The 24,310-nt window shown below is 40.5% G+C and overlaps 2 protein-coding genes across 3 annotated transcripts in view; one reads left to right on the top strand and one right to left on the bottom strand.

Moving 5' to 3' along the window:
* The first annotated feature begins 23 nt into the window (after positions 1-23).
* Positions 24-20,361, top strand: MYL5 (myosin light chain 5). Of its 2 annotated transcripts, XM_031941390.1 has the most exons (8): positions 24-408; positions 3,684-3,793; positions 7,392-7,499; positions 7,904-7,979; positions 10,679-10,783; positions 11,402-11,480; positions 12,030-12,078; positions 20,235-20,361. In XM_031941390.1, exons 4-8 carry the CDS (start codon positions 7,916-7,918, stop codon positions 20,334-20,336), a joined length of 399 nt encoding a protein of 132 aa, XP_031797250.1. In that variant the 5' UTR covers positions 24-408; positions 3,684-3,793; positions 7,392-7,499; positions 7,904-7,915; the 3' UTR covers positions 20,337-20,361. The 2 variants fall into 2 exon arrangements, with proteins under 2 accessions (XP_031797250.1, XP_031797249.1); XM_031941389.1 differs by lacking the exons at positions 24-408; positions 3,684-3,793 and adding an exon at positions 5,002-5,252.
* Positions 20,362-20,957: 596 nt separating this feature from the next.
* Positions 20,958-24,310, bottom strand: part of SLC49A3 (solute carrier family 49 member 3) — a 51,394-nt gene continuing 48,041 nt past the window's right edge. Inside the window, exons 8-10 of the mRNA XM_023506219.2 lie at positions 23,876-24,033; positions 23,100-23,218; positions 20,958-22,457 (exon numbers count right to left, since the gene is read on the bottom strand). Of these exons, the coding sequence (XP_023361987.1) occupies positions 22,300-22,457; positions 23,100-23,218; positions 23,876-24,033 (435 nt within the window). The 3' untranslated portion in view covers positions 20,958-22,299. The remainder of the gene's footprint in view (positions 22,458-23,099; positions 23,219-23,875; positions 24,034-24,310) is intronic.

Below are 24,310 nucleotides of genomic sequence, written 5' to 3'. Positions count from 1 at the left end.
AGGACGCAGCAAGCGTGCGCGCCGGGCAGGGGAGCGGGGCCGAATCGGCGTGCACGCCTGAGTTCTGGAGGGCGAGGTTGGGGCAGCGTGCGCGCCGCCGATAAGAACTTGCCCACACGCACGCGCTTCTTCGCGGTGTCTCGGGCAGCTTAGAGGCTGGCCCTAAGGCGGAGCTCCTGTGGGGCGGTACTAGGAATCCCTTGTGAACTCGTGCGTGTGTCCTTTACGTCGCTGACACTGCTTAATCAGGAATCCCTCTCCCCAGCGTCCTACTCTAGAGCTAGGTTTGTGCTGGTAGAGTGTGAGAGGTGACGAACCCGTCCTGTTCCAGATTAAAGGGATGGTCAATGAGCATCTCGAAAAGGCAGCACCGGCCTCATTTCTCTTTTAGAGGGGAGCTGCTAAACGGTATAGATGCTAGCAAAGCATTTGACAGGCTCAGTCTCCTTCTGTATGTCTTTTTTCTCTTCCTCCTCTCCTCCTCTTCCTCCTCTTCCTCCTCTTCCTCCTCCTCCTTCTCCTCTTTCTCCTCTTTTCCTCCTCCTCTTCCTCTTCCTCCTTTTTGTATCTCTCTCTCTCTCTCTCTGTCTTCCCCCTTCTCTTTCTCTATCTGTATGTCTCTTCTCTCTCCTCCTCCTCCTCCTCCTCTTTTTCCTCCTCTCTCTTTCCCTCCCTCCCTCCCTCTCTCTCTTTCTCTCTATGTCCGTCTCTCAAAGGAAGAGAGATGAACTAGATCAGTGGTGTTCAAAATGAAAGTACGGTTGGAAAGACCTGACTCCAAAAGATATGAGAAGTCCGGTAAGCCACCCTACCTGCCAAGTTGGTTGGGATCCGTGCTTTCCACAGTTGCATCCACTCTTATTCTCTAAAATCCTTCACCCACTGGGCAAGCCCTCAACCTACACCTTCACTGACAACTATCCCCTTCTCTCTACGGATTCAGCCATGAAAGGCCCTCATTGAGCCTTATCTGGATTTTAGTAATAGCTTCCTAATTGACCTGCCTGTCTAAAGTACCTCCCCTCTCCAGTCCATCCTTCACATAGTTGCCCAAGTGATTTTTCCTAGAGTCTATATCTGCCCAGGACACTATCTAATCTTTCAAAAATTTCTAATTTTTGTATAAGTTTAATAATATATTGGTGCCTGAATATGATTTATAAATAAATATATATATGGGGGGAGGTCTTAAAAACTTTTTGCTAATGGGGTTATGCAACCAAAAAAAAATCTGGCTAGCACTTGTAAGAGGCAACTAGGTAGCACAGTGAATAGAGCAATGGCCAAACTCAGCCTCAGATATTCCCTAGTAGTGTGAGCCTGTATAAATCATTTTACCCTGTTTGCTTCAATTTTTTATTTGTAAATTGAGTTGGAGGAAGAATAGCAAACCCCTCCAGCATTTTTGCCAAGAAAACCCTAAATGGAATCATGAAGAGTTGGACATTTCTAATTAATTAAACAACAATAAAGTATGACAGTAAAATTAGCTGGGTTTGGATAGTGAAATGTATGAACCCAAAGAGTTAATTGTTAACTGTTCCTTGTAAATATAGAAGAATGTGCCCAGTGTAAGGCCCCAGGGATATGTGCTTGACCTTGACTTTTTTTTAATATTTTTATCAGTGACTTGGAAAAAGGAATCATAATTTTTTTTCACAGTTTCATATGATACAAAGATGGGAAAAATAGCTACCATGTTGGATGATCAATATATGATCTTTTTGGTAGGTCAAATTTAACAAAGATTAATGTGAAGTCATTTTATCAAGTTTATAGTTGTAGAATAAGGGAGGTTTGGCTAGACGATCTCCTTCAAAGAGATAAGTATTTTAGTGAACTCTAAGCTCAGTCTGAGTAACAGTGTAACATAGAAATCAATAAACTAATGCTATTTTAGACTGAATTAAGAAATCATAGAAAAATGGAAGTAATTGTCTCACTCTTCCAGTCAGATCATACTTGTATTATTGTTTTTAGTTTGGGGCATCACATTTTAGAAAGTTCATTGACAAGCTGTAGAATATCCAGAAGTGATTGACCAAGAGAGTTTTATGAGGAACAATTGAAATATCTGGGATAATTACCCTGAAAAAGAGAAAACTTGGAGAAAGAATCTGTTAACTGTCTTCCATTATCTGAAAGACTGTCATGTGAAAGAGGAATTGGACTTAATCTGCTTGCTCTAGAGGACAGAGACAAGGAAAATGGGCAAAACATGGAGAGAGACAAATTTCAGCTTGTTGTACACAGAAAAACTATCCAATAGAACTATCCACAAGTATAATAAAAAGGCAAATAAGAAATATAATAAAAAGACAACCTCAGAGGTTGTCATGTTAATAAAATGAGATAATATTTATAAAGCTCTTTGTAAACCTTAAAATGATAAATAAGTGGTACCAATTATTAATAGAATTCCTGTGTCGAAAGGTATGCAGTTCATTGACTTTTTGGAGTATAGTTCCAAGTTGCTTTCTGTAATAGCTGAACCAATTCATAATTCTGCTGTGCATTATAGCCCCTGTTTTCCCATAGCCCCTCTGACATTTGTCATTTTCTTGTTTTTGTCATCTTTACCAGTCTAATGCATGTGAGGGAGGATCTCAAAGTTATTTTAATTTGCATTTCTCTAATAGTGATTTGGAAATGTTTTCCCTCATTTGACTATTAGTGACATGGATTTTTTCATTTGAGGATTGCCTGTTTATATCTTTTAACTCCCAGAAGACCTGTTCTAATCTTCCTTTTATAACCTTAGTATCCAAATTCTACCTTTGATAATAAACTTACTTTCTGCTTAACTGAGAAATATCCCCTGTGAATTCTTCCTTATCTTTTCCACACTTCAAAATCTGTCTTTATCCATCCTTTCCTCCTTTGCTTCAGGTTCAAAGGATGTGGTAGTACCCCCACTCTCCTTTTTTGAGATTAAGTTGCCCTATCTCACTAGGGCTAGAAGTCTGATCACTGAGAGGCCCAGTCTCACAATTGATTGGCAAAAAAGCTTTTAACCTGTTCCATTTTTCTGACTTAGACCAGTTTGACCCTCATTAGACAGCCTGGTACCCCTGAACTCTCAGAGAATCACCAATAACTTAGAATTTCAAAACTCAAATCAATCCACCAACCTCAGCCTTTCCACCACTAGGGATGACAGGGGTCAACCACATTGCCTGGCCTTCTTTTCCTTCTTATCAAGTCTGATCCCTCCACTCAGGCCCATAATCTCATCTCTTCCTGTCTACTTAGGGACCTCTACTCATTCCTCTTTTGCCTTTTCAAATTTAGGAGTTGGACAAGTGACATACAGTGTGATAGAATCCAACTTGTGAAACTAAAAGCGGTGTATTTCATGTAGATTTATAGATATTCCCCAACCAAACTTTAAATAAAGCAGGCTGGTCAGCAGCTCCGGTATTAGAATAAGCATCTAGGGAAAAGGACAGGCTTTGGATGTAAGAAAAGCCAGACTCCAAATCCCACAGGACACAGGGGAATGGCAGGTGGAGACATATTCCTTTCTCCTGCCTGTTTCATCTGCTCTGATATTCCCGACATGGCCAGACATGACCACAATATTCCCAAGGCACTTTTACTAAAGATAAAAGAGAGCCTGATGGGAGGAGGGTGTAGGGGGTACAGACACTGTCATTTAACTCTATACTCTCCTCTCTCCCCAGCTTGGGAGAAGTGTTTGGAAGCTGTCTGTTGGTTCCCTTCCTCCACGCTCAGTCAGCAGCTCTCCTGCCTGTATTCTGATCATCCCTCTGGACCCAGCCTCTCATCCTAGGTACTATCTTTAGAGCTTGTTCCTCAGATTCTCCATGAACCTGTCAGAGATATCTCCCCCAGAACTGTCATCTCTGACCCTCCAAGGCAACTTAAAGGAGACGCTTGTGTCTCCGGTGAGTCACAGTTGCTGGGGAAGGGTAGCAAGGTCTTTTGGATTCCTTTCATAGTTGCAGGGAAGAAGGTAGCAGACAGAGAGAAAAGGAAAGCACAGAGACCCAAAAGCTTACATGAACTTCTTACAAAGTGAATGTCCTCAAATCAGTGGGATCACAGAGGTCACTCTGTGACCAGGTTCCACTGGGGGTCTGAAGAGGGAGGAGACACAAGACCAGCACAATGGCTAGATGGAAAAAGACATCCTAACCTGCCTCTTCCTTCTAACTCTAAACCAGGACTTGTTTTTTAATATTTTAATTAATAGTATTTTTCCAATTACATGTAATGGCAACTTTCAATATTCATCTTTGTAAGATTTTTGAGCTCCAAATTTTTCTCCCGTCTTCCTTTTCCTCCCACTCCCCAAGAAAGCAAGCAATCTGATACAGTCAACCAAGATTTCTTAATGGGATTTTTAAAATGTTTCAATAACTATTTTAATAGAACTGGTTTCCTTTGTAACCCTGAATCCATTGAATTAATTTAAAAGGATTGTTCTCAAAAGGGATCCTGGGCTACAGCAGACTGCCAAAGAGATTCATGTCATAAAAAGGCCAGAAACCAATTTTTTTGGCCCCAAACTATTAGGCTCCCCAAGATTTACATTTTTTTGTTGTTCTTCCAAGTTTTGGGGGTGGGAGGAGAAAGGGATAGGAGAGTTAACACAGATCTCAATATGCAGAGACAGCTTCTGAGTCTCTTGTTTATAGACCCTTATGGAACCAGATCTCTTCTCAGATAATTTGATTCTTAGATTGACCCATCCTGAAATTCCCCCCCCTCTCTGCTTAAAGTCCTTTTCCCAAAGCTCTGGTATTCTTGCCCTGATATTCACTGCAGGCCTAAGTCTCTTAGCTCAGAAACATCTACCTCCAGGTTTCTCTGACCTGAGACAACCCTATCCCATTATCTCCCTTTTCAGGATGCCCTTCTTCCCCTAAAGGCTTCTCTCTGTTCAGATGTACCCTTCCCCTTAGACCCTGCCTACCATCTTCTCAGAGTGCTCCCCACAAGCTCCCCATACTCAAGATATGCCCTGTTGCCAGGTTTTCCTGCTTGGATCACACCATCCTGCCATCCCCACTAAAAACACACAACAGTTGTTCAGTCCCTGGGGTCTGTGGGTATCTGCAAGCCTGCCCATGTAGGGAGTGGAGCCGAGGTTGAAGCCTGAGCTGTCCTAAGGGACTGCCTGCCCAGGAACTTAAGACCCGTGGTACCCCTTCCCACACAGCAGAGGCGACCTGTAGGGGGACAGGAGAGTAAGAACTGCACCAGGAGAGTCTTGACCCAGAGAAATGGTAAGTGTTATGGTTCCCAGGGCCCAAGGATGATATTAGTACCTTCTATAAGAGGTATTATAGTTAATATATATATATATATTAACTGGTTACCAGCAATATTTTCTGCTTATCTCAATTAGATCTTCTAAAGAAAGAAAGCTTGAAAGGATCAATGCTCACACCAGCCAGCTCTGAGTTTAATCACTGCTAACCCTGAAATCAGAGAAGGTCCCTTGGAGGATGTGGCCTTCGAGATGGTCCATAAAGAAGGGATGAGCTAGAAACTCAATAGTTAAAGAAAAAGAATCCATTTCAGTCAAATCAAATACCCCAAGCAACATTATAGAAGCAGGAGAATACAGGATATGGGGTGTTTATTTTGGGGGAGACGGGAAATTATCCACTTTCCTGAGATATAGAATTCATGAAGTCAAGTTAATTAGATAAGACTAAAAAGATAAAGTACCTGCAGATTGTGGGGACATGCAAGCAGAGGAATCTGACCTTTGCTCAGGTAATAGGGTTTGAACAGTGACATGACCAACTTTATGAATAAAAAAGTTATTATTGTGGCTAGAGTCTAGAAGAGGGAGAGAGCAAGGGCAGGAAAAAAATATTAAGAGTTAGGGGCTATGTAGGCACAGTGGACAGAACCCTGGTCCTAGAGTCAGGAATACCTGAATTCAAATTCTGCCCCAAACTCTTGACATTTATTAGCTATGTGACCTTCTGTAAATTACTTAATCCCATTGCTGTAGGGGAGAAAAATCTATTATACAGGTCCAGATATGTGTTAATGAGAGCCTGTAAGAAGGGGATGACAGGAGGAATACAGGGAAGGAAGTAAAAGCAAGATCATCACAGCAGAATTGAAAAGATTTGGTAATAGATTCTTTAGGAGAAGTGAAGGAGAAGGAATAGTTAAAGATATTCCAAGGTTATAAATAGGGTGACGATGAATGAAGGAAGGCACTACAGACTGAAATAGTAAAGCCAAAATGAGGAGAATGATTGGGGAAGTTAATTAACTCTGCCATTCCTGGAACCTCTCATTAGAGATAGATATCTTCCATGTATTTGGATTTACAGCCCTGGAGCTCAGGATGAAGGATAAAGTTTTAGCCATTGTCTGATAGGACGAGGATAGGAGAAATAAAACTGTAGGAATGAGTGAGATTACCAAGGGAAAGAGTGTGGATAGGGAGGAGGGTCAAAGATACAACCTTGAGGATACAACCTTAAGGAGGCAGACAGGAGGTAAGTAAATAGATAAGATCAGGAGACTGAAGAAAGTATGGTGACTCTGAGCTGAGAGAAGAAAAGAAAAGACTTCAGTATTGGGTGTGCTATAGGGAACCTGAACATAAGAAGGAGGAAGAGGAACAGGAAGAAGAGGAGGAAGAGGAAAAGGAAGAAGAGGAGGACTAAAAAAAAAACCTTTCAGTTTAATAATTAGGTCATTGGTGACCTTAAAGAATGCATCATCAATAGGGGAATGGAGTGGAAACTCAATTACAAGGAGTTGAGAAGAAAATTAGGAGTCAAGCAGTAGAGACATTATCCATTGCTAACTTTTTAAATGAATGCAATGAAAGCAATGAAGGCGGGGAGGGAATGATGAAACTTCAGCCCTATGTTAGGAATTCTTCACTTTTTTTGTGGTATGGACCCTTAGTCATCCTGAGGAAGACCATGGATCCCAGCTCAGAATATATTTTTAAAAGTTATAAAAATATAGGATTACTAAGGAAACTATATTGCAACACAATTATCAAAATATAAAAAAAAAATTCACAGATCTCCATAAAATCTACCGTAGACTCTCAGGGTTTGAATAAGACAGACTATTTTGTAATTGGGGAAAATATACCTAGAGAAGAAAGAATAGTGGTTAGGGAGACATTAAAGTACATAAGAAGAAAGGGATGATTCCCTCAAATAAATTGGAGGGAATTAGATTTAGGATATAGAAAGAATAATTGGTTTGAATTAGTGAACCTTGTAATACTTTTCCTTCTTGGGCTAAAGGGAAGGAGGGGGAAATTGATGATGATACTATTCCCTGAGCCTCCTAGCCTGGATGTGGGAGGGGGAAGGAATCCTCAATGATTTTCAGACATCCCTTGGTTACCTCTGAACTATTTGCTACCATTTTAGGCTAGTAGGAAGACCAAGAAGAAGGAAGGTGGTGCTCTTCGTGCTCAGAGGGCCTCATCCAATGTCTTTTCCAACTTTGAACAGACACAGATTCAGGAATTTAAAGAAGTAAGTTTCCTTCCCATTTTATCTCTACCCTTTCTCTCCTCCTCCTCTGACCAGCCCCAAGTGCTCCTAAGAACTTTTCCTTTCAGGAAACCAAAGAATACCCTCTTGTTCCCCTTATGTTAGCATCTGTGTCAATTTTGATTTCCTTGTTTGGGATTGATTTAAAGTAACACAAGCCTATAACCTTGAGAAGGAATTGGGGTAATACCTGGGTCTATGCAGATTCTTAATTTTATTAAAAAAAAAAAAAAACTTACAACCTAGTTTCTCTCTGTGAACATGAGCATGAGGAATGAGTCAGCACAGCTAGCTAATAGTATATGCCCATCCTGACACTCAACAAGGTCTCTCCTCCCCTTTTCCTTCCATCCCCCTCATCCCTGATTTGCCCCACTTGTTTTTAGGCATTCACACTCATGGATCAGAATAGGGATGGATTTATCGACAAGGAGGACTTGAAAGATACCTACGCCTCCCTAGGTATGTATTCTCAGATGGAAAATCCATCCTAAACTGTTTTTTTTTTAATTATAAGAATGATTTTCAAGAACATTTCATTATCAGGATATCATAAAAATTAATCATATTAATAATCCCGCATGTGCACAGCACTCTACAGTTACAAAGTCCTTTCCCTTCTATCATCTCAACCTTCCAGTGCGGCTGAACAGAGATTTAGAAATGGAGGAGCCCATGGGTCCTGAAGCAAGGCCAGAGTCTTGTTTTACTGCCATACACCTCTTGCCTTTCTGTTCTTTTTGTATAAAAATAAAATGTAACATCATAACATAAACTATGTATTTTGGGACTAACATTTAATTCTTGGGTGTGGGTGTTAAGGGTTATGGGGGAAAATGAGAATTAGAAAGGGGAGGCAGGGGATGAATTCTGGCCAGATTTAGCCAAAGCCTGAAGACAAGTTCACTTGGGTCCTGGACAGAATTTACAGTTCTAGGGAGAAAATCCAGGGCTTTGGCACAAGGTGAAAAAACGAAAGTCCCAATGGGTAAAGAACTGGAAATCTCACAACATAAGGAAGAGGATGGCATGGAGCCTTCCTTTGATCACCATTGGTTAAAAATCTCCATGTCTAATTCTAGGCTCTACAATATAAAAGGGAAAGAGCAGATGAGGTAAAATGGGCAGAGCATGGTCATTGAAACAAGAGTCCAAAAAGGTATTAAAGTAACAGGGAGCCCGAGGTAGAGGCTGCCCAAGAAGGGGCATTTCAGTCCAGATCAGGAAAATGGAGCAGGACAAAGCTTCCCTGATCACCACTATTGAGTTCAGGGCTATAGACTGGCTGCCACATTTTTAGCCTGGTTGCTAAAGAATACCCAGTCCTAAAAACAAACGAGCAAGAACAATAATGATAGCTACTGAATGAGAGGAGATGGGAGATTTGAGAAGGTAATTTTCCCTGCCTTGCTTCTGTCCCATGATTGATGTGAGGATCCAGTGATGTGATTCTGCTCTGGGAAAGGTTCAAAGCACCAAACAAGGGTGAGCTGTTATATTTATGATGATCCTTCTTATTATTGTACCCTCATCCATCAGTGGGTCCATTATCTCATTGATGTGAGCACTCAGCTGGCCTAGAGCTCAATCCATTCACATCTCCTCATCCTATATAATTCTTGCCTTGCCCTCTCATAAATCTGCCAGGGGATCCAGCCTCAAGGCCTTCCTTGAGATCTTTTAGCATTCTGTGAATACCATTAGAGCACCCAGGCCCTTATTTTCACTGCACAACTAGCCCACTTCCATTTATGGACATAAATTTCTTTGATGACATTTTTTACATCACTTTTCCTATAGAAGCCATCAGCGATAATGTGCTGCAACCCACTCACACCCACCATGGAGTTCTTCATCATCCTTTGGGGCTCCTTGAAGTTTGTTTCCTTCCCTTCGTGTGGAATTCCATGATTCATGACCAGTGGGATTCATCACTGGTAGAATAATAATATTTAAAAACAGGCTTTTGTGTCAGGGAAGAGCTCAGGGTCACTAAAAATCCTTTACCATTTTCCAAATCCACTCCATCCTGTTCTGTTCTGCTTATTCACTTCTGGGCTCTGCTCATTGCCCTTCTGCCCAAGATAATTTGTTGAGGGGACAATCATTTACTCAAATACTGGCGGCACCTGTAATAGCCTGTGTGACTTAGAACAAGATCCAGCCAGTGCTTGGGCTCCACAGAAGTTAATTCAGAAAGGCAGATGGCATAATGCACAGACCCCTGGACTGAAGACTTAGCTGACCCAGCCTCCAGACCTGTCTCTGACACTTAATAGCCAAGATGCATGGTCCTGGGCAGGTCTTAATATCTCTCAAGCTCCATTTTCTCATCAGTAAAATGAGGGGCTTAGACTACATGCTCCCTAAGTCATATCTGAATTATGAATTTATGTGATAAATGATTGCCCAGAATTATAGACCTAATAAGTGTCAGGAGTGGGATCTGATCCTGGGCCTTCCTGCTTCCATGCCTAGAATACTGTCTACTACATCATGCTGCTCTTACTAGTTATTGTTACCCAAATAGTCTAGAAGTTTCAGGGATGAGATTTGGCCATTTAAGAGTATGGGGGCTTGGATACAACCTTAGAGGATTCTGATACTAGTGACATTTTTCCCCTTATAATTCACATGCAGGAAGGAAATTTACGTATCTCCACTTCTTTGCCTTTGTCCCTCTCTCAACTTATCTATCTTTGCTTCTCTTTATCCCTGGCTCTGCTCTGCCTCCTCTCTCCTCTCTTTCCCTCCCCATTGCTCCTTTTCCTGGTTTCTGTTTCCTTATTCTGTTTGTCCTGAACTCTCCACTCCAATCCCAAACCACCCCCATTTCACGGTCCCTCCTCCCCTCTTACCTCTTTGTCTCTTCCTGCCTATTTCACTCCCTTCCTCCCTAATCCCTTTTTTCTCTTTTTTTCTCCCTCCCTCTTCTGTCCCCATATCTCCTTTTTTCTTTCTCTTCCCCTCCTCCCCTTTCTTCTTCCTCCCTCTCTTTTCCTTTCTCCTTCACTCCTCTCCCCCTTTCTGTCCTTTCCCCTTCCTCTCTCTCTTTTTTTGTGTGCCCCTGATCCCCTTTCCCCGTGTCTCACAACTTTTCACTTTCTTTCCCTATCTCTATCCTGCCCCACTCACTCCCTCCTTTTCCTCTCTAATAACAGGCAAGACTAATGTTAAAGATGATGAGCTGGATTCTATGCTGAAGGAGGCCTCAGGCCCCATCAACTTCACAATGTTCCTGAACCTGTTTGGAGAGAAGCTGAATGGTGAGTGCCCTAAGCTGTAGCTGAGGTAGAGGGCAGATGGCTTGCTGGCCTCAGGCATGGGCTCTGCTGGAGGTCTCCTTGGCCCCCATCAAGCCATCTTCTTCTGTCTCTTCCACAAAAAAGCAGTAATTAGACAGAATAGCATCAATAATATTTTAATTGATGTTTCTTTATTAACATTTAAAGTTAATGAGCACTTGCTTCACATCCACCCTGTGAGGTAGTGAGTACAAACTTGGTACTCCCATTTTATAAATGAAGGAACTGAGACTCAGAGGGGCTATGGCTTTCCCAGGATCAAGCAAAAAGCTAGAATTTGAAACCAGGTCACCTGGTTTCAAGTCCAGCTGTCTCTCCACTATAGGAAAGTGGACCCCAGTAGCCATGGTTCTCTGGTCCTAAATCTGTGACCATTCTTCTGTGTTCCTTTAAAAAAAAAAAAAAAGTCCCTTCCATTGGGTTTCTTTTTTTAAAATGAGGGGGTTAGATTGGATGCACCTGAGGTCTCAACTCTGGCAGTCTGACTTGTCCCAGACCTGAAGATTCTGGAGGGAAGGAAGGCTCAGTCAGAGTCTTCACAAGGTCTGAGCGAATTTCATCTTTTGGTTGTTCCTGCAGGGACAGATGCAGAGGAGACGATACTGAATGCCTTTAAGATGCTGGACCCAGATGCCAAAGGGAGCATCAACAAGGATTAGTAAATCTCTTCAATTTGTTTCAAGGATGTGGGGATGCAGGGATGGAGGGATAAGGAATGGGGCAGGATGGATTAAGGGATTATGAAAGGTTCCTGGTCACAGAAAATGGAAGGAAAAAAAAAAAAAAAAAAAAAAGGTCAAGAGTGAGGGCCAGAGGAATTAAGAGAGGGACATCAGACTTAAAAAGCCAGGTCCTCAGGAGTGAGGGATGACCCTGCTGAGAGCCAGAGCTGAGCCAAAAGGTTGGAAGGACATGGCGTCTTTCTTCATATGGATTCTGAGCACAGAGTGTGTGTGTGTGTGTGTGTGTGTGTGTGCGTGTGTATGACACATGTAATCTGCTCACTCGTTTGGAAACAATTCTAAAAGAGACTTGATTTCTTAATGGTTTCCTTTCTGTAACTCATGTAAGTGGCTGAAAAATTCTTCCCTTGGAAGCCAAAGTTCTGAGGTTGAATCTGATTGTTCATTGGGATACTGTGATGTTTATCTTAAAAAAAAAAAAAGGTTGCACTAACCAGGATGATTTTCCCTTCTGTTTTCATTAGTATAAAGCGGCTGCTGATGTCCCAGGCTGACAAGATGACTGCAGAAGAGGTTTGCTTTTTCCTGTTGTTTTTGCTCTTATAATCTTTCCTCCAGGGAGCATGCTTAAAGACTGTGTATGTCATCCCTATGTTAGAAAGTAGGGCTGCATTTTGTTTAGCAGAGGCTGAAATCTTAAAGTTTATTTGGAACAGACAAGTCTTTCCAAAGACTTTATTAACATTTAAAGTTAACTGAGCACTTGCTTCACAGCAACCCTGTGAGGTAGTGAGTGCAAACATGGTACTCCCATTTTATAAATGGGAGTTTATACAACTCCCTCAGGAGATTCAGGAGATCTGAGGGGATCTCCTGAATATGGGGTTCCCAAGGAGATATATTGGTCTAACATAAGAGAAGTAGGTAAAGGTCCCAAAAAGGATCACTTTACCCAATTCTAATTCTTAAATGCAACTTTCCCTGGTAGATTAAAGTCATACGATTGTCTCAATAAAACCTACTTTATTTAGTGTTAAGAGAGTTCTTTGGTTACACAGCTACAGTAGCTTCTGGATTACTGTAATGCTCCATTAATCCTCTCCTTGGATTTATTATAACTCTAATAGTTTACTGTGTTTTGAGCGTCAGCTAGATACTATGTCCTGGGCACTCAGGCTGTCTAGTTATTCAGGAGTCCAAAGGTAGTATACACAATGTTCTCTAAGATAAGATCTTGGGTGTGTTACTGATGCCCTTAAGCTATGGCTAATCCCTCCCTCCACTAGAGGGAGACCAAGACTGGTATGAATATGTGTGTCTACAGAGCTAGTCATCCAAGGATGGGGAATGGGAGGAACAGGAGAGCAAATGAATTTCTTATGTAAACTTTCTCCCTTATGCCACTAATGACCAGTTCTTCTTGAGATTACCTGCAGCAGAGGTTTTTAATCTGGAGTCCATAGACTTAAACTTGGGTGAGGAAAAAAAAATTACATTCTTATTTTGACATAATTGGCTTTATTTATAATCCTATATATTTTATAAATTTTAAAATATGATTCCAAGAAGAGGTTCATGGGATTCACCAGATTTTCAAAGGGATCCACAACACAAAAAATATTAAGAAATTCCTATTAATAGCAAGTTCATTAGTATGACTGTAATGATTGTTGTGTGTTGGAGGTTTACTCCAGGCTAATGTAGGATGAAGACAGTCAGGGGTCCTCAAACTTTTTAAATAGGGGGCCAGTTCACTGTCCCTCAGACTGCTGGAGGGCCGGACTATAGTAAAAACAAAAACTTTGTCTTGTGGGCCTTTAAATAAAGAAACTTCATAGCCCTGGATGAGAGGGATAAACGTCCTCAGCTGCTGCATCTGGCCCATGGCCATAGTTTGAGGACCCTGGATGAAGTCATGAGCAGAACATAATCTTGGAACATTAATGGACTAAATATGAGTTAACAAAGTGACATGATAGTAAAAGGTCTAATTTAATGAGAACATAGGAAGAGAGGCATAATAACCAGATTGAAAGAAGTGATAGTTCTATTGTCATCTACCCTGGTTAAGACCAAATTTGGATTATTGTGTTCAATTCAGTGTAATACATTTTAGGAAGGACAGTGACAAGTTCTTCCACAAAATTCCCACTAGAAATACATACTGTGGTGTGACGGTAGCCATGGGTTCTCAAAGGCCTGGTTCAAGCTCACACAGGTTCTACCATGATGTAAAGACTTCAAGTACAATCCTAGCAACAGATATTGCCTGTTTCCCAAAGGATTAGTCTAGGAAGGCTTATCTCTAGCACAATGAGGGGATTAATTCTTTTACTAATACAATTCATGAAACAAAGAAAAATACACTTGGTCCTTCAGATTTATACAGCCCTTCCACTTCTGCCATCATGGTGACTAATTAGAGAATCATGAAGGAACATGGATTTTGAATATAAACTCCTTTGTAAAACCTTATAGAAGATTGGGAGAAGATCCTTAGTTATATCTCCTCATATATAAAACAGTAAGAAGTCATAAAGGGAAAACAGGAGAAAGTTTGGAATGAGATCCATTTAGGCTAGATCATCCCAAGAAATTTATAAATGAAACTAGAATAGGACAACAAACAAACAAAAATTTGGGAAAGATCTGTGAATATTTCTATAATGAATCTTCCCCCAAATCACAGTAGAGCCACTTTACTTGGATTCAAGCATTTCTATTGGCATTATGCTGCAGAAAGAATTTGAAATATCAATAAATCATATAAAGCTAGAAAGGAGCAATTGGAACAAACCAGGTATATACAGAAATATAGTGAAGGCCACACCATTTTGAGGATAGAAGAAAATAAGTCTCATGATAACCAATGGCAGCAAAAATACTAGAAAAATTAGAGGAAAACATAGATATTATTTGCATAGTATTCCTATGGAAAAATGCCATTCAAGAGAAAAGTAGTGTCTATTGAGTTATAGCCCTACTTTGTTATCTCTGAAAAAAAATGTTATGAAGGAAATCTACATAAGTATCAGAGATATATTTGATGAAAATATGAGAAGGAAAAGGAAGACTTTTATAAATAAATTCTAGAGTAGACTGAATTTTGATAAATTACTTTAAGGAAGCAAGATCTCACTACCAAAAAAAAATTATTTGGAAGAACAAAATGAAGTTGTAAAGGCTCTTCTGCAATCAGGTGTTTTCTTTGCCTTCGTTAAAATAATACTAAGTCTGTTGGGGAAAATAACAAGATTTTGCTTGTTTACTTTTGATTATTTGTAACAAATGTGATATAAAACAGAGAGACATGGGCTCACTAAAGATGTCTACAATTATCATGGCAGAAGACATCTAGGACAGAATCCAAATGAAAGAGGAATTCCCTAGAGATAGTGAAATCCTAGTGAGTCTCATTTCAGATGACCTTGTACTGATATAATCAGATCTCTAAATGAGTCAGAGATTTATAAATGATTTTTTAAAAAAGACTTTTATAAGTTTACCCTGACTAGCCTCAGAAATAGAAACAAGTGGATGAAGAATTCCTGTTGTTTAGATTCTTCAAATTCCATCATATGTAAATTATATGATTTTCCAAATTATAGGATTTTACTAAGTTAAAAAAGTTGATGCATAATTTATCTTTAAAACTTTTGAAAATTTTCTTTTAGAAATTCAATTAAGTAGGTAGCCTATTCAGCTGGTTCTTCATTGAGGATACCTAGTGGATAGTGGACTGAGTTCTCTGGTTTCAAGAACCCCTGCATCCAAATCCGGCCTCAGACATTTACCTAGATGTATAGTATTGGGCAAGTCACTCAACTTCTGTCTGCCCCAGTTTCCTTAGCTATAAAATGGAGATGATAATAACGTCTACCTTCCAAGGTTGTGAGAATTAAATAATATCTTTATAAAGCATTTAGCAGAATATTTGGCAATGATTCTTAATAAATATTTATTTGGTTCTTCAGCGCATATATTTTGGACATATGCAATGTGGCCTATAGCCAGAAAAATCGGAGTTCAAATTTGGCCTTAGATACTAGCTGTGTGATGGTGGGCAAGGCATTTCATTTCTTCTCAGTTTCTTCATCAATAAAACAGGGATCACTATGGCATCTACTTCCCAGGATTAGAGGATTCAATGAGAAATAATTGTAAAATGTTTGGCACAGTGCCATGTACTTGATATTGTGAATTTTAGCCTGTTTGAGTCTTACTTTTGATGCCCTCCCACAAATCCTTCATAAAACATCCTCTACTACTACCTTCTCACCAAGCCACTAGTGATCCCAGGCTCTTTTAATATCTTTACGTTATCAGTGTAGCACACAGGTTGTCTCTTGTTCATCTTACTCCCCTATTCATCTGCTATGTGACCATCCGATGAGAGATCATATATGTCCTTGGGAAGGCCTTTTATACCACTTTTATGTTCAAGTTGTTGGTAATATGCTTTAGCCCATACTTATACCCACCAATGCTCTTTCCATTACCTGTAGGATTACTTGTTATTTTGATTTTTCTGAGATCATGATGCTCCATAATTCAGACATGTAACCTTACCAAGAAAATGTTGGTGCTATAAAATGGGTCTCTGTGGTAGCAAGCAGTTTGGGATCACTAACAGTTCTATGTAGTTTCCCAAATGTAATTCATATATATTTTCCTGTTCAATGTTAGGTCCAGCTCATTATCTTTCTATAATGACGATAGATAGATAGATAGATGGATAGGTGGATGAAGAGATGAATAGATAGATGATAGAGGGATAGATAAATGACTAGATAGATGACAGGCAGAGGGATACATCGATGAATATAGGGATAAATGCATAGGTAGATGGGAGATAAATAGGTAAATAGATATTTATAGAGAGAGACAGATAGCAATATGGATATATAGATAGATTTAATGGGTATTCCTTCATCTGGGTAAAAATATGCTTTTTATCAGTTATATTATTCTTGTGGCAACAATTAAGCTAATTTAAGGTAATTTTGCATTACCATGGATTCCACTAAAGAAAATTTGTAATGTTTCAGGAATGTTGTCAGTTAGTTTGATAACATCTAAGAATAGGTGCACCTGTACCACATTGATATCTTAACTCCTTACTATTTTTTGCATTCATTCAACGTGAATAATCAGTGAGTTCTTGAATCAACCAACAAGCAATTATTAGGTGCCTACTATGTGATAGAAACTGTGTTAGGAACAAAGACATCTGTTTCACATTAGAAATTTGTGCAATTTTAACATACAAAGAGGAATCTAAAGTTGCATTTTGTTTTATAAAGTACATTTAAAAAAAAAAAGAAAAAATCAGCAGTTCATGCAGTAGGATCTTTATTATGTACACCTCTCAATCAGTTTAGTGATTGTACAAATGAATTCTTCTACAGAAAATCATATCTGAAACACAATCTCTTCTCTTGTTTTAAAGGACAATTTTATTAAATAGATAAGAGTTTTTATGGTTTAGAAAGGAAGGCAGTATTCTAAGAAATCCAAGTTCATAGTACTAGGCATACAGTAAGCATTTACTAAATGCTTTTTGACTAATTGATCTAACAAGTAGGTTCAGTTATTGAGGATACTGAACAGCTATAAAAATACTGGCAAATTTGTTGTCTTGGTTTTATTTACAGATGTTCTCGTAGTTTTTCTCACCTACCAAATTTTCTGCAGGTTTTTTCCTTCTCAATTGCTTTTCATTGTTTTTTGTGGTAATTTTGCTCACAATAATCATTCCTTTCCCCAGTGTTTTGCAAATTATGAATTTTAAATTGAAGTTGCCTTAGATTGCCCTGTATCTCCACTTAGCAAGAAGACAATTATTTTCTAGGCACTTTCTATATAATTTTATTTTTATATTAGTTAAACTTCTTTAAGAAAAGTCAGGGGGCAGGTAGGTGTAGTAACTTGCCCAGGATCACACAGCTAATAAATGTCAAGTGTCTGAGAACAAATTTGAACTCAGACCTCCTTACTCCAGGGCCCATGCTCTATCTACTACACCATCCAGCTGCCCTTGAATCGTTATTTTTTTTTTTAATATTTTTCATTATCTTGCAACTCTTCACCATTTTTCTCTCATGCCCATTTCTGTACAGAAGCCTCTAAGTATCAAGTAATATAACTTGAAGAATTTTATCAAGTTCTTTATAGCATTTCTCTACTTTATCCTTAGTAATGGATTTTAGCCCATAAATTCCAATTATCTTTTTGGTGGTTATTTGATTATGCTCAGCACAGGCAATGAAAGGCAGGACGACCAAGATGACCATGAAAATGTGTTTTTTTTTTTCTTGGCCAAGGTTATGTAGTGAAACAAGATTAACTGTTATTTGCATTCCTGAGGAGTTTCTATAAGCCATTTTTCCATTTAGCTACAACTTGTTTATGTCCTTTGGTTTCTTTTATAGTGTGAATTCATTATGGATATGGTTCAGCTATTCCAACTGCATATTCATTCATTAGTCATGAAAGATTTCATATTAAAAATACAAAGTTAAACTATTCACAGACAAGTCGAAAACTGTTATTTTTATAATCTGATACTCCCTTTCCCACTTACTGAAACAGAAACAGGAAGTTCTACAGGACTAACAGCTATTTTCTATTTTTATCTGTTTCATGAGTTACCATGGTGGGCAACCTTCTGGTGATAAGCACTTAACAAACTTAGTTAAAGTCCTTAGATATCAACAGGTTATCTCCAGGTCTGTACTCAAGACGCTTTGCAGCTTGGTCTTAGAGCCTTTCAAAGAAATTGTATCATATTGTCATTGCCTCTATAATACAGGATGACCTCTGAAAAACAGGGAGGCATCAAAGCAGGATTTAGTAGAAAAATTTTTGAAGAGTTTCTAAGATTTCTACTTAGCCCTAAAGAGCGGAACTAGAAGAAATGGATGGAAGTTGCAGAGATTTTTGACTTGCTATAAGGAGGAACTTCCTAACAATTATGAGCTGTCCCAAAGTATAATAAATGACCTTGGTAAATAGTAAGTTCTCTTATTGGGAGTGTTTAAGCAGAGGCTCTGGCAATTCATCAAGGGACATGGGGGGAGTCACATAGGATTTGGACTTGATGGCTTCTGAAATTATTTCCAACCCTCATATTCTATGACTTACTCTAAAATTTAAATGGCTGATACTCCTAAATAAACATAGACTTCTGCTATGGAGCCATAGCTCTTTGTCAGTTTCCAGTAAATGGGTCTAGAGCTTGGGGATTGGTCCTTTACTGTGCCACTTTAGGGCTTTGCCTTTTTCTTTGATTTTTTTCCCCTTCAACACTTAATGCCCCCCCCAACCTGAGTGCTCTGTATTCCCCCATCCTCTTCTTTAATTTTCCTTAAAGTTAGATAAAACATGCTTAACAGTCGAAGCTATTTATATAAACACATGCAACCTTATCAGCTTTCTTAGAAAACCATTCACACTTAAAAGAATTAAGGCCACTAAAATACATAAACAGCATTTTTTATTATTAAAAATAACCAGAGTTAATAACTGGGGCAAGGAGGTGAATCTAGAACTTCATCTATTTCTATTCATAGAATATCTAGGGAGAATAGGGGGGTGGAAGGAGATCAAAATCATGGCAAGGAAATCAAACTTATTGTTTTCAAAAAGTGATCCTTTAATAAACCCTGGCTGAAAAATAATCCAGAGTGTGGGCCTGAGTTCAATCTTCCATCTGTCTGTGTGGAAAGTGTTCACTGAGTAAACTAAAGTGTACAAGGCCATATTTCTTGGAAAAGCAAACTTTTTAAGGACTTAAGAAGATCCTGTTTCTTTGCATACAATTAAGGCAAAGATGCGGTTTTCAAAGAGTTTCTGAGAACCTGAGCAAACTAACATTTTGCTAAAACAGATTTAGCCCAATCTCAAGCCTGTATCCTCACTCCCCAGTTCAGGGGTTGTCCTTGGTGGGGACAGATCATGACTATGCCTTTAATTCTGGTGTCTTTATAGGACAAGGATCCCTCCCTCAAATGCTCTGCCTTTTCCCTTATTAATCTGCTGTGGTGTTGCTATACCAGAGCTTGTCTAAATTCTTCTTGAATTGCTTCTATTCTCAGCCTGTTTACTTGTTCAGAGAATAGCAATTACTTGCTTTTTCCTAGTCCTATGTGAGTTAAACAGAGACAACCCAGCCTATTGGATACTGACATTAGGATGAACTGGGTTCAAGCCCTGCCTTTGGCACACTCCCAGCAGTGGGATCCCAACCAAACCTCTGAGACTCTCCAGGCCCCAGGCAAGTCTCTAAAACTGCAAGCTGCAGAGCTCCATCAGTAGAGTGAATTTCTACACAACAACTTCCCATACTGATGAAATCACAGGTCTGGACCCACAAGACAGTGAACAAAGCCTGTGCTTGCATGCTCAGGTTAGTCATTATCAACCACTAGCATTTCTGCCTATCAGTCCTAGTGAGCCTACAAATGACTTTGGAAAATGCTTCCCTTGGGTTTCTACCATCCCAGGAGGCTGCTGGAATGGAGACGGGACTCTGCCTCAGCAGGCCCCTCTCCCTGTTGTTCCCAGCACACTGCGGTGAGCTCTGCTCTATCATGATAGCTAACAGATCTAACTGGACCCAAATGTGCTATCTAATCTACCCCTGCCATCCCTGCTACATCATCACAGAGCTGGTATGACCCTATTTATTACAATGTCCTAACCTGACTCTGTTTTCAAATCTTCCACAGGTTGACCAAATGTTCCAGTTTGCTTCCATTGATGCAGCTGGAAACCTGGACTATAAAGCTTTGAGTTACGTCATCACCCATGGGGAGGAGAAAGAAGAATAGCAAGACTTGGGCCTGGGAATAAACACTGTGCATTCAATAAAAGTTATTCAGTAAACATGGTCTAGACCTAACTGCCCATATCTGACCCCCAAATAAGCCCCACCAGGCCTCCTTCTGAGACATGGTCAGTCTCCTAGCTAGTCCTGGGTGCCCCAAGTCTGGGAAGAAGAGATCGAGCTGCTCCTGAACTTCCCTAAGAATCTTGTCCTAGGGGGTGGGGCTCTCAACAGAGCCTTATCCTTAAGGTCCCTGACTTTAGGAATTCTCTCCAGAGCATGGCAATGCTGAAGATTTCAAAATCCTCCTAATGGTGGAGCAGAGGACTCTGGTTTTATAGATTTTTGGAACTGAAAGGAACATTAGAGATCCTCTATTACAACCCTCTTATTTTACAGATAAGTAAACTGAGGCTCAGAGAAGTTATAAGGCTTGTCTAAGTTTACATAGATAATAATAGCTGAGCCAGAATTTGAACCCACATTCTCTGATCCTAAATCTAATATTCTTTCCACTGTTATTTAGTCGTTTCAGTCATATTCAACTCTTCATTGACTCCATTTGGGGTTTTCTTGGCAGATTTCCTTCTCCAGATCTTTTTCCAGATAAGGAAACTGAGACAGAATTAAGTGACTTGACCAAGGTCACACAGTTGTCTAAAGTGAGATTTGAATTCAGGAAGATGAATCCTTATAACTCCAGGACCATCGCTCAGTGCACTATGGTACCACCTAACTGTCCACTCTTGCCATACTATCACATAAGAAGGGATGGAACACACCTTTGTGATCCAGTCCTAACAAGACAGCTGGGTAGCATTGTAGACAGAGCTCTGGCCTTGAAGTCAGGAAAACCCAAGTTCAAATCTGTTCTGTCTGCCTCAGTATCCCTAATTGTAAAATAAGGATAATAATAGTACCTACCTTGCAGGATTTCAAATGAGAAAATATTTGAAAATACCTAGCCCAGTGGCTAGCATTTAATAGGCACTTTATAAATGCTTGTTCCCGTCCCTCTATGTCTGATACACATCCCTCACATACTGGGATTTACCTAAAACCTGAGGTTCGTGGTCACCAAATGAGGGTTGGTCAAAAACCCTTCAACTTCTTGGTTTACTAGCTGGTCATAGGACCTTCCAGGACAGGACCTTACTTGGGAGAGTTTTACTATATTCCCCAGACCGGGATGAATGTGGTGAAGGGTGTTTCCATGCTGAGATCTTGAACCTGATAGATCTTATCACCAGAGCTGTTTCAGTCTGTCACAGTCAGGTAAAAGCTTGGTCCCAGATTTCTGCAATGGGCTCATTCTATCTACAATTCATTCCTTCACAAACTCTAGCATGGGGCTCCTCCCATGTTTCGAATTTGTCTAGTTCCTGGAATGACATTTTTTCAGGGCTTGGGTGAAGACTCTCCTTAGTACATGAAATGAATTCTCTCTTTTCCTCTTCATTCTCACTCCCTTTTCTCTTCCCTGTCTTCTATATGAAGAAATCCTTCCCCTTTGCCAAAGGTGATGAGTCTTTCCAGTTCTCAGAATGGATTCTCTACCTGCTACTTGTTATAAATTCTCTTCTAGGTGTTTGAACTGAACTCTCCCCATTATCCAGCGTGAAGTCTCTCCGAATAGTTTTTTTAAAAAGTCTGTCCCCCAATTCTCAGTGATGATTTGAGGTCTTTCCCTAAGTGCGTGGCATAGAGGGTCTCCGCAATGCCTTTTGGTATGGAGACCATTCGCTGCTTTGAGATCAAGAATCACATCCTTGGCAATTCCTCTCCAGCTCAGCATCTGCTTTGTCAGAGAATATGAGAGGGTATGGAAAGAAAGAACAAAAAAAGTTTCCAGAAAATGTTTTCTGTCAAAACTTTCTTCTGAGTTGTTGTTGAAAAATAAATTTTAAAATCAGAAGTTTGACACGTGTTGGGAAATGGTAGGAAGTTCAGACTGTGGTATATCTGGGTCACTGAACCGAAGCTCCATCTTCCTCATCCCTTCCGGCCTCGTGGAGCTTGTAGGTAGGGTTAGCTTCTGCCTGAAGCCGCTTGTATGGTGAATGGAAAAAAATAACAAAGATGCAGCTGAAGATACAGAATAGTGCGGCCAGGAACAACATGGAGTCTGAAACCCAAAATAAAAAAGCTATGTCAGGCTCTGAAAACCTACCTTGGATTATAGCATCTAGAATGGGAAGAAATGGTGGAATGAAGCCTTGACCTTGGCTGCCCCATCCCATCTTACCCCCAACCCTTCTTCACAAGCCAACCCAGGGCCCCTGATGGACTAATGGACCAACAGATTCATAGGGGAGTCCACTGAATGAAGCTTCTTCTTATGACTTAGCCAAAGAGTCAAACAGGAGCCCCTTCAATCCCAAACTGTTCCTGAGCTCTGATAATGGCCCGACAATAAAAGACAGTGAAATTGGCTGGAAGAAAAGGAGACAGAATGTGATGGTTTGAAGTAGGATGAAATGGAATGGGATAGGAGAGGATGGGAAAAGGATGGCATTTAGAATGTAAGATTCTTGAAAGCAAGAACTGTATCATTGAATCTCTATATCCCTAATGCCTAACAGAATTCCTTGCACATAGTATGCCCTTTATAAATGTTTGTTCCACTGAAACTGATGTAGTTTGCCATGGGGCAAGCAGGAAAAGATGGAAACCAATAAATGTCTAGTAAATGATAGAATCTAGCCCACCCACAGGCCCAAGTTGCCTGAGCTCCCAGGCTCAGGCTCCCACAGAACCATTTACTCACTTGTCCAGTCCACACTGGTGTCTGTCTGCAGCTGGCACATGGTGGGACCCAGGCCGGGGCCACTGCGCTGTATTGTCAGGGCTTGTAACAGAAGCATGATGATCACACCTTCGATTTGTCTGCGGCACAAATACAGCCAAAGCCTGAGTCCTTGGACTCCTGACACACAGTTCTAAAGGCACTTTCCCATCCCCTGACATCATGGCACAGAACTAGGCCCTCACTTTCTAGGACTCACAAGACCCTCAGTCATGGCTGTTCTTTCTCTCAGCCTTCTGAACTAGCTCTGTTTTAGGGTCCCTCTAGGAGGGGGGAGGGGGGAATTATCAAAGAATCAGGACCAGGAGAGGGATAGTGGGCAGAGATGAGGCACTTGGGAAGGGGACAGCCATGGCTACAGAGGACTGGAAGAGGTCAGGGATTCTTGATATAAGGAGACAACATTTGGGGAGAATGTAGGGCTGGCTATGCAGGATTTGTTAGAAGGAAGGAAAATAGGAGTGAGACATTTGGGCAGTTGTAAAGCTGCCAGGGAAATTGGAAGGCAATAGGGGAGACCAAACAGGGTTGACAGAGAGAAAGACAAGAATGAAGCACCTGGGAAGTTGTGTAATGGTCACACAGGGCAGTAGATGGACGGGAGGCTATAAGGAGAATCATACAGGGTTGGCAGAAAACAGAATATATGGATGACTGAACATGAGCAGAGGCAGGTTTGGAATACTAGGGTAGGATGTATTTACAGGGAGTTAGCAGAGGACCAGGACACTACTTACCCTATGACAAAGATCAAACCCGTGGAGGTAGCTTCTCCCACCGGATAGGAGCATTCAACAGCTAACTCAAAGGAAATTGGGCAAATGGAAAAACCAAAGAATCCAAACAGAGAGCAGACCAAAGCTACCCACACCTTCTGGTCCGGGAGCTGAGACACCTGGAACAAAAAAAGCAGAATTATTGGGAGCACTGCCCTCTCCCCAATCTTCTCCCTACATACACACAAGGTCTATGGCTGTAATGAGCAGCTGAGCCAAGATGGGCAAAATTCCTTTTCAATGGGGGATGTTTCAAGATTTAGCAAGAGAAAAACACCAGATTCACAGAAAGATTCCTTCAACCACTGACTAGCTTCTGTTCCTGGTACAGACTGACCTCTAACCCCAACCTGATCCCCAAATCTGACCATCATCCATAGACACATGTGCCTTTGG

Source organism: Sarcophilus harrisii, chromosome 6 (genome assembly GCF_902635505.1).
Source record: "Sarcophilus harrisii chromosome 6, mSarHar1.11, whole genome shotgun sequence".
In the NCBI taxonomy this organism is placed as follows: Eukaryota; Metazoa; Chordata; class Mammalia; order Dasyuromorphia; family Dasyuridae; genus Sarcophilus; species Sarcophilus harrisii.
Note: the sequence above shows the minus strand (reverse complement) of the source record. Positions and strands in the feature narration are given on the sequence as shown.

What these genes read in the sequence shown, in the direction of transcription:
- MYL5 (XM_031941389.1), top strand. An exon ending in AGATTCAGGAATTTAAAGAA is followed by an intron (nt 7,500 to 7,903) that starts GTAAGTTTCCTT and finishes ACTTGTTTTTAG; the next exon opens with GCATTCACACTCATGGATCA. An exon ending in GGGAGCATCAACAAGGATTA is followed by an intron (nt 11,481 to 12,029) that starts GTAAATCTCTTC and finishes TGTTTTCATTAG; the next exon opens with TATAAAGCGGCTGCTGATGT.